This window comes from Caloenas nicobarica, chromosome 3 (genome assembly GCF_036013445.1).
Source record: "Caloenas nicobarica isolate bCalNic1 chromosome 3, bCalNic1.hap1, whole genome shotgun sequence".
Taxonomy (NCBI): Eukaryota; Metazoa; Chordata; class Aves; order Columbiformes; family Columbidae; genus Caloenas; species Caloenas nicobarica.
The window spans coordinates 71,612,876-71,623,409 of NC_088247.1; the positions used below are offsets into that span (position 1 = coordinate 71,612,876).

Below are 10,534 nucleotides of genomic sequence, written 5' to 3' on the forward strand. Positions count from 1 at the left end.
ATGCCAACACTAGATGACATTCTAGAGAATGTTGGAGAGTTTGGCAGATTCCAGAAGCAAACCTTCTTTGCCCTGTGTCTGCTGTCTGCTGCCTTCACCCCTGTGTACGTGGGCGTCGTCTTCTTCGGGTTCATCCCCGAGCATCGCTGCTTCAGCCCCGGGGCGGCTGAGCTGAGCCAGCGATGTGGCTGGAGCCTGGAGGAGCAGCTGAATCACACGGTTCCCGAGTGGGGCGGCCATGGGACCGGTTTCAGCAGCCGCTGCAGGAGGTACGAGGTGGACTGGAACACGACGGGCGTCAGCTGCACCGACCCCATCGGCAGCCTCGTGGGCAACCGGAGCTCCATCCCCCTTGGTCCCTGCCAGGATGGCTGGGTCTATGACTCCCCAGGGACCTCTCTTGTGACCGAGGTAAAAACAAATGTCCTCCCTCCCTTGCCTCTCCGTTACAGACAAGCTGAGGGACATGGGAGAGGGTTGGTGTAGCCGAGGCTGTGTTAAAAGGACGCCCGCTTACCCAGATGAAGTCATCTTCCCTCTGTCCTTGCTGTGAAGCGTTGGTTTTGCTGCTCAGGAGGCTTATATCTCCAGCTGAGGAGCAAAGCATATTTCAGCAAACAAGACCTCAGGTAGATAAAGTCCAGTTCTGAATGAAACCCCTATCACATGAGAGTCCGGATTGGTGGAGGTCTGTAAACAGAGCCTGGGAGGCATTCACAGCACTGCACAGGCCTCCCAACCCTCCTGGGATCCACACATTTTTTATTTCTTCATTTTTAAAATGAAGGAAGTCTGTAAAAGTTTGTTTCAAATATGATTGAGTGACTATGGGTGGGGGAAAAGGTAATTGCCTCCCACAGCTGAACAGCTGAAGTCACGAGTAAACTTCAGAAAATCTGATGGCTGTTTTATGTTCTTGGAACATGTGTGAATAAACTGAAAATGGTATTCAAGCTACTTAGAATACTTTAGGGTTTTGAGGGCTTTCACTTTAAAAATAAATCAGGATCTACGATGACAAACTTCATTTAGTCGTAGAAAGTTCCACCAAATTTTTAGAGACCGTGGAAGTCAGAATTTTTCCTTCTTACATCTAACACAAACACAAGAGCAAGTAAATTCTGTGTTCCAGCAACTTCTGCATTTATGGTTTTGTAAGAGGCTGGAGATAAATTTTAGATGTGTAGATACTGTAAGTTCGCTTCTTTCCACAAAGTATGGACTGTGTGATATTGAAGTGAGGAAATGAAGCACCAAATATTTTCAGACTGTCTGATATGCACTCCTCAAGGGAGAGTGACCTAGGACTTGTGCCAAGCAGCAGCCAGCAGGCACATCTCACTGCAAAAGGCTAGAGCAGATGCTGTGGTCCAGGTGGCCCCACCATCATCTCTTGAGATTGTCTGAACCTGAAAAACTTGCAGTCTGTGTGAATTCATCCAGTAATGGTCTCACAGCAGTCATCTTCCCTCTTCTTCTGAAGGTGGTGCAAAGCCAGGCCCATGGGTTGGTTCCTTCACAGGGTGCCTATGAAACGTCACACACCTCTGCATGCATTTTGGCAATGTGTGTTGCTTCTGTAGGTGACTTTTCCACGAAGGCTCTTGGGCTCTGTTTATGTTGTCCCTTGCTCTGGCAGCCAATTGAGGGAAAGGTTAGCAGGGAGTAAAGCATGTTACTTTCCTCAAAGGAAAAATCAACACATGGAAGAATATCAGTTATGTTCTTTCCGGTAACAAGAGATGACATGAATGGGAAATACCAGGAAACCATTCAAGGGCTTGATCCTGGTTTTAATCTTGGATGCTTAAGTAAGTTGATAGGGTTTCTGGGTGTTGATAAAACAGGCATTGACCCAGAAACAAGTTTAAATCTTTAACTGAAGCAAAGGAGACTTGTGGATGTGAGCCAGCTCTGCATTTCACCCTTTTCCTCTAACTGTGGTTGCTCTTTTAGTTTAACCTGGTGTGCGAGGACTCCTGGAAGCTGGACCTCTTTCAGTCTTCCGTGAACGCTGGGTTTTTTGTTGGCTCCATAAACATTGGCTACATAGCAGACAGGTACGTGTGGGCCAACAGTAAAACCCCCTGACCTCCCTTATCAGGATTCGGCAGCTCAGCCTAGGTAATGGCAGAGAAAGGTTGTGCAACTGGTATCGTCTATGCTCAAAACAAGGTCAGCCACCTGGATCTTCAGTCACAGTGTTAGGAGCAAGTACTCTGTCTCTTACCTGGTGGTTTGCACAGATCTCTTGCGCTCCGCAAGTCCTGCAGAGCCTGTGATGACTATTTTATGACCATATGCCCAGAACCCCCTAGTGTGCCACATCAGAGCCCTAGTGTTTTGACCCAAGCCAGGAAATTATTTAGAGCTTGGAAACATCTCGCTTTCTTTAGAGAAACTTTGAAATAGTAGCTGATATTTGAAAGCCCATTTCCCCCCTTGTTTTCCTCCTGGCTAGAGACTGTTGGTACAGCAGGCTCTGAGCTGCTCCAGCTGTGAAATGCAGACCACTTAGAGCAAGACCCACACATATAAGATTTTGGGGGATTAAGACTGAGGTATATAAATCTGTCATCCTAGTGCGTGCAGACCTATCAGAATCATAATATTAAGCCATACTTATTTTTCACCCCATTATAGTATAACCCATGTATAAAGCCAGATTACTAAACTGCCTGTTCTGAAATTCGGAGATAATGGCCTCAGCCCAAATATATATAAATATGGGGCTATCGCTGCTCTCTAACTTGGGAAATTTTTCTTTCTCTGAGACACCTAAAAGCCTTTGTGGAATTGCAGGGCAATTGGCACAGTAAATTTTCAGGGAATCGAAAAGCAGATAAGTGAGTAACGGGCTAAGAATAAAAATCAATATGCACCTATGCCTTGCATAACAAAGTTAGATTTTTTTTTTTCCCAAAGATGCACAAAGCTCTTAATACTTTAAAATGCCTGTGTTTTCATGACTAGTGTTTGGTGTTACTTGCTATTATCTTCCAATCCAGGTTTGGCCGTAAATTTTGCCTCTTGAGTACAGTTCTTGCAAACATTGTCTGTGGAATCCTTCTTGTCTTTGTGCCCACCTACCTGTGGATAGTCATCCTCCGCTTCTTGCAAGGGCTGGTCAGCAAGGGCTGCTGGACCGCAGGCTACATCCTGGGTGAGTTCAGATCTTTTCTAAGGGCAAGACTGGCTGCAGAAGATGACCAAAAAAAAAACCTGAACAAAAGCCATTTAAAAATAGTTCCCAAAGCTTTTAAAAATCACATATGCAAGCTGCTATCAAGGATTTTTTTCCCCTCTTTGACTACTTAGGATTTTTTCAAGCCCTGTTATTAGGGAGAAGCAACAGTAGCCTTCAAAGATCAAGCAAACTGTGTTATATCAGAGGTGTTACCTTGAGATAGGCTTTCCCCTACAGTGCAGCTCCTTTTTGCAGATCTGGGCCCCCAGATCTGGGCACTGGCTGGGGAAGGCGATGGCCCTGGGACAGACCTCAGCTGCTCCAGCCTGGTCGCAGGTGGAGCCGTGACAGGAGGCCATTCAAAAAGCAGGCAGAGGGTGGAGAAAATCGGAGGCATTTTTATGACACAAAGACCATTAAAGGGCAAACAGAGGCTTCACACCCTAAAAATAACTGAAGAACAGCAGGTACTTGCTGAGAAAAAGATAAGTTGTTTGGGTATCTGTGCACTTGTCTGGGGGACTGTGCAGCACGAGGGTTAGGGCCGGCTCAGGGCCACCTTGCAGTGCATGGTAGAGCCACCTTTTCTGACTTTTCTGGTGTGGTGTTCAGGTTCTTGTCAAAAAAAGGCCCAACAAAACACTCAACACCAAGCAACCACCGAAGCAACAAATAAAAAATATAAATGCTGCCCAGTAGAGCCTTATCTGGAGTAGAATGGCAGGTGCTCTACCAAATAGCTCCAAGTGATCCAGTTAACTGTGGTGGTGGTAAAAATGTAAATGTCAACACTCTAAACTGCTGAGTCTTTTTGTGGGGGCAGCTTGCTAATGCACTTATCCAGATGTTTGATACGAATAAAATAAAAACATCTAGCCCATAGTCTAGATTGTCTTCCGCCAAGACATGATTGTTCCTTCCTATGCATATTCTAGATGCTTGCTTGGCCTCTGAAAAGTTTTTCTGGCACAAGTTAAGTCTTCATCACCTCTTCTGGGGAATTTTATGTCATTTTAGAGCAAAAAATCCCTTTCAGGACAATGAATTGCCCTATTCTGATATTTTCCCTCAATTATACCTTGTTACTTCTAGATTCTCCTTGAAATTGTCTCATGAGAGACAAGTCACACAGAATCAGGCCCAAAGCCCCTTTAAACTTGTCTTCTCCCTAAGGGTGGCCAATACTGAATGCTCAGGGAAGGGTACAAGGACCAAGCAACCTTGTTATTGTGCTCCTTGGGACACCTGTCTACCCTTCAGCCACTTTTGGCTCAGTCCTACTGAGCCCAAGGAGGTGTCTTTGTGCATTTTTTGTCCAAGAAGTATTAGCTAATCTGTGGCTCCAAAACACAGCACTTCAGTTGGTACACAGCTGCTTTCCGTTCTTTTTCTAGTTGGTTTGCTTTCTTGAAATCACACAACTGGATGCAAAGTTTTGAGTTTGCTTATGCCTGCCTGTTTTAGCTCTGTATTAATAAGACTACCTGTGGGTCTATCCTGTGATTACAGTTGCGAAGTGTAGATGAGGTAGGAAGCCATCCATCCTGACTGGGAAGCTGCATGCCATCCTGTGGTACAAACACTTCTCATACACTTAGAGTGAGAAGCATGTTGAAGAGGTGCATGAAAACAAAATATTATTTGTTATTAGGTTGGAGACATTATGCAGGCTACCATTAAGTTTTACAACAAAATCCATCTGCGCACTTGGAGGAATTTTTTATTTACACAGAAATTTCCATGACAGAGGACAGTACTGGATGCCTTAGGTCAGTGTAAGAGCAGGTGCGGTGTTTTCTCCTCTGCTGAGGAGCTTGGGTGATAGAAAAACAAACCTTTTTCTGCAAACACCAGGGGATTCTTGTACAGAGGCTTTATGCCAGGAAGCCTAGGATTACCAAGATGGTTTCTTCAGAGCTTCAACACAGCATTGGTCTTCCAGTGTCCCCACAGAGCAAGCAACTGCTGCGCCGAGCAGTCGTGGCTGAGCTGTCACTCACCTGTCTCTGTGCGTGATTGCAGTGACGGAAGTTGTCGGTCCGAAGTACCGGAGGACGGCGGGCATCCTCTACCAGACGGCCTTCTCTGTTGGGCTCCTGCTCTTCGATGCCATCGCTTACGCCATCCCTCACTGGCGGTGGCTGCAGCTCACCGTCACCCTGCCAACCTGCTTCTTCCTGCTCTACTACTGGTAAACCGGTTTTCCTTGTACCTCTGCCCTTGATCCCAAACCCAACTGCTTCTGCCTCCCAAGGCTTGATCCTGAGGGAGATTTGGCACTGCTTTTCGGTTGCCTGTTCCTCTTAGTGCAAAGAGGAGGTACACAGCAAAAAGGAGAGGGAAATAGGACCCCTCAGCAACTGAGGCTTCACTGAATCTTAGCCTGCATGCAGCACCTGCCTTCTCTTTAAAAGAAAGACCACTTTGAAAAACACTGGAGGAGAGTGGTTTAATATCATATGTTATCTTCATTAAATATTTCTTAAACATAAAGGAAAAATGCCTGGACATAATTTAGTGGATCCTACACTGAAAAGATGGTTATTTAGAGACTGTTGGATGCTAACATAACAGGTTGTTTACATGTTCCTTTGAGGAAAAAAGTTGCAGCTTTTTGTGGTCCAACCAGAAGAAGGCATGTGAGATCACCTGTATTTTGCATTATCTCATCTCTCTTGACTGACACTCTTCAGTTGGAGTGCTTTGAGAAATTGTCTGAATGGGTTGAGAGGTTAGAAATAGTAGAAAGAGATTTGTTGTCCTTTTTCCATATTTGTGAATTGGTAAGCCAGTTCTAGCTTGTTTACTTCTTAACCTGTGATGGCGCAACTGGAAAATGGCTCTCTAAGAGGAGCCAGTTTGTGGTGAAAAGACTGAATAAAATGATAATACTACTGTCACTCAAAGCCCTTCCCTGATTTATCCTTAGTAAACTCATCTCTGACTAAAGCCACTACTGCACCTGCTCCTCTTCCCATTTCAGAAGCAGCATACACTACTTTTCCTGATGTGGGTGGGAGGCAGGGGTAACACACAAAAACCAAAAAGAAACCAACCAACCAAAAAACCCACCTCCCTCTATTCAGCCAAAGCCCTCTCTCCACAGTCTACATACATGGGAGCACTATGTGGGCTTTGTGTTTTTTGGTATATAACAGCACCCATTTTCATTGTAGGTGCCTCTCAGAGTCTCCCAGGTGGCTGATATCTCAAGGAAAAAATGCAAAAGCTATGAATATTGTCAGAGATATGGCTAAGAAAAATCAGAAAAAGATGCCTTCCCATTTTGAGGTGAGCTCAGGGTTTGCTTGTAAGCATCATGACAGTCCCTTCTATCGGTTCCTCCCAGTAGAAACTTACTGTACTTTGTACTGGATCTTCTGCAGGATATTAAATTTGAAGAGGAAGATGGTGGAAAGCAGAGTCCTTCACTCATTGACCTTGTCAGGACACCACAGATGAGGAAAAACACGTTCATTTTGATGTACAACTGGTAAGAAGATAATGTTGGAGTGCTGGTTTTGAAGCTCTGTTTACGAAGGCTCCAGTAAGACACAGGCTTCTGTTCTCTGACTAACGAAGCCGGGATGCTCTTCTCTGCCCAGGTTCACAAGCTCCGTCCTCTACCAGGGGCTCATCATGCACATGGGAGTAGCTGCTGGGAACATGTATCTAGATTTCCTCTATTCTGCACTTGTTGAGTTCCCGGCCTCCTTCATCATCATCGTCACCATCGACCGCATCGGCCGTCGCTACCCCTGGGCTGCAGCAAACCTGGTGGCTGGGGCTGCCTGCCTTGTCACAGCCCTGATCCCAGAGGGTGAGTCACCTGGGTGAGGCCCGGTGGTGGCTTCCCACCCTGCCATTGTCCCCAGGGAACAGCACCCACCTCTCTCTCCCTGAAGTCCAGCCCCAAAGGTCCACAAACCCATGCCCCGCTATTGGGTGCTGCCTCCCTGATTTTCAGCGGTACTCCTCGTGCTGCAGAAGTGAAATTAGTTGATTTGTAGGACTGCTAATAATAAATCTCAAAGCACCTGAGTGTCCCCCATGCCACTTTGGTAGGGTCCCCATGTTGCAGCTCATGCGGTGCTCACTGTTCCCATTCCCTCATTTACAGAGGTGAAACAAAGCCCCTTAAAATCAAGTGACCTGGGACCGGAGGTCCTCCAAAAATAACACTGGTGTATTAATTGACACCCACTAAATCCCTGGGATACTTTTAAATGAGTTGGATGTTTTTCTCTGCAGACATACATTGGCTAAAAGTGATTGCTGCTTGCATCGGGAGAATGGGAATCACAATGGCCTTTGAAATGGTTTGCTTTGTAAACACTGAACTGTATCCAACATACATCAGGTAGGTACATCCTCTTCCCCATTGGCATTCGGCCTAGAAACAAATAGTTGAGGCCAAGGTGTATTTTATGCTAAATTAAACTATCCTCAAACGCTTCAGAGCTACACAAGTACTGCTGAACATAACATAGGTGGAGTACAACTAAAATACTTTAAAAAGCTAGTTTAATAAACAGAAAAATCGTACTTTAAGTCAGGCAAAAACTCATGTGACTGAAATAAAAGGGAAAGTGGAGACAACTGGAGTGGATGAGGGATCCTGCACAAGGGTCAGAGTTGTGATCCGTCTCCTTCCATCTACAGTATTCTGATGCTAATGTCATCTCTTCGCTGTTGAACCAGGAACCTTGGGGTGATGGTCTGCTCCTCCCTGTGTGATATTGGTGGAGTCATCGTCCCTTTCATTGTCTACAGACTGGTGGAAGTCTGGCACGATCTGCCACTGGTAGTCTTCAGTAAGTGCCACCTTACCTCCTTGCTGGCCACTCCTGGGGTGCAGCAGTGGGGCCCAGGTTTCAAAGGGAGGGAAAAGCCACCGAGGCAGTGGCCCCAAGTTCAGCAGAAGCCCCTTGCTGTCTATACAAGGCATTGGCTTTGGTTTATAAGAGCCTGGAGCTTGCTTATATATTCATGTGTCCTCTGCCCTATTATCATCCCTTGCATTTTAAAGGAAGTTAGAGGTGAATACAGGTTTGACAGATGGCAAAGAGCTGAGAAACATTTTGATGATATTAATATTTGATGGATTCAAATCTGCTCTTCCATGAAGTATGTTGTCTCAGTCCAGGAGCCAAAAACCTAGAATTTCACATAATTGCCTATTTAATGGAGTACAAATGTGGCTGTTGCACTTCAGCTTTCCTGACAGTCTGTTAACTGGCTATTGTCCAGCTATTTGGAAAGAGGTCGGTAAATAAATGCAGGATGAGTGTTTGCAGAATAGTGACCTGAATTCTCAGGCCAGGGTCTGCAAAGCTTTTCTGAATCTTTAGATCAGCACGTTATTTATAGAAAAATATATCAAATGGCAATATGCAGTTTTTAACAGACGGCACATTTAGGAGGGTGCTCAGTAATTTTAAAATATAGATGCCAAGCATGTAAAAGTGGGAAAAAGAAACTATCAATGGATGAGTTAATTGCATTGTGTAGGAGATAATACATTCTGTATGTATTTTCTAATCTTATGTGAATACCAGAAAAACCGAATGCTTTTCCTGGCATAGTCTCACACTAGAAAGAGTTCTTTATAAAGGAAAGATTGTGTGTTCAGTCTGAAATGCTCTAGTTTGGTGCATAACTCACAGCTGAACCTGGCTCATTGCTGTCTCCACGTGGCAGCCACATCGTCCAGAGGTGGCGTGACAGTTTTGCACATAGAGCCTGGATGTGCATGTCTTGTATGGAAATAAAACACCATTTATGGGTCCTTTGTGTTAGGCAGTAGAAAGTGGTGTCTATGCTGGGAATTGGTATATGCTAATAAGCTCTTTGTGCATTTTTTCAATTTGAAGCTGTTATTGGTTTGATCGCGGGTGGATTGGTGTTGCTTCTACCTGAAACTAAAGGAAGAGTTTTGCCTGAGACTGTTGAAGATGTTGAAAACTTTCAGAGGTGAGTCAGGATCATGAATTCTCAGCAGCCTTCATTCAAAATTATGCAAAATCCTTCCTTGGGGAAGCCCAGGGGTTACTTGGCTGCCTTTTGTACCTCCAATAGGTTGCTAGTTAATTCCTAGACTCTAGCTGGAGAGATTCTTGGACTCTTTTTACAACTTGCCTACCTAGGCATCTGAAAACAAGCAGCATAGGCCTTTATTGGCCTGTGAATAACTGCACTAGTCACTGAACACCTTCATTCCTGGTCTGCTGCTCATGTCTTGCTATTCTTACAGGCAAAGTGCTCCAAAGGCCAAAAAAATCTATCTCCATGTCCAAACATCAGAAGTGTCACACGACTGAAGACAGCATAACTCTTCCTGGATAGTCTGCTCTAGGGCACCAGCATGGAAAGGCGATTTGGAATAAAGAGTCTCTTAAAAGTCTTGCCTCTTTTTTTGCCTGTCTGTCCTTTAGTTACAATGTTCAGGGTTTGTCCCTATTACTGTATAGCTGCTTCTCTCTCTCTGTACACTACAACAAATATTTTAGGGCTGGGAAATTTTTATACCAGCTGGGTGCACCTCAACATGGGGACAGATCTTAATGTGGGGATGGTGGAGTCCATCCAAATGAAACTTTATAAACCTCCATGAAGTCTGACTTTGTTTTGTCATATGAAGAGGCAACATAATATAACAGATTTACCTTTGCTGTGGAAATGAGGTGGCTACAAACCTGGTACAATCTTGTTAAACTTGCAACAGATTTGTGCAGACTTTTTTTTTTTTGCTAGCCCTTATGTGTTATCATGTTCATGTGAGTCCCTATGCCTATACAGTAGCCCTCATTGGGATCTTATTTGCTATCCCCAGACTCACAAGAGTGGGTATGTGGCAACTCCAGAGTATGAAAAGGAACGCGTGGGAGAAAGGCTCATAGTCCTTCATTAGGTAATAGCCTTGTTTAGTTTTCAGTGTGTAACCACTGAATTTTCTTGTCTTGCTAAATAACATCTTCATAGTGGATAATCTATAGTGGGATTTTTAAATTTTTTTTTTATTTATTTTTAGAAAACTGGTTTCCTATGTCTCCACAGCATTATAAATGTGAGCATGCACAAACATGCAGAATTTTATTAAAAAGAATATTTTGAGACTCCAGCCATGGGAAAAGCAATACAGCTGCTGGTGGGGGGCGGGTGGTGTGCAGAGCTGAGAGCCCACTAGCCTCCTGCTCCACTGAAGACTTAGGATGGGACCATGGATTTGGTTGGGAGTCTTGTGCCTTGGGGAGTATTAGGGACAACAGTGGGTCTGCCAGGAAATATCCAGCACCTTTCACAAATTTCCCAGTCCATCCCATTGAGCAACTGTAACAGACTTGTGCT

General features: G+C 44.7%; 1 protein-coding gene across 1 annotated transcript; it reads left to right on the top strand.

Annotated features, from left to right (window-relative positions):
* LOC135987030 (solute carrier family 22 member 2-like) lies at positions 1-9,507 on the top strand. Its single transcript, XM_065631665.1, has 11 exons — positions 1-411; positions 1,957-2,060; positions 3,009-3,163; positions 5,210-5,378; positions 6,364-6,478; positions 6,574-6,680; positions 6,793-7,007; positions 7,439-7,547; positions 7,889-8,001; positions 9,061-9,160; positions 9,441-9,507. Exons 1-11 carry the CDS (start codon positions 1-3, stop codon positions 9,505-9,507), a joined length of 1,665 nt encoding a protein of 554 aa, XP_065487737.1.
* Positions 9,508-10,534: the final 1,027 nt, after the last annotated feature.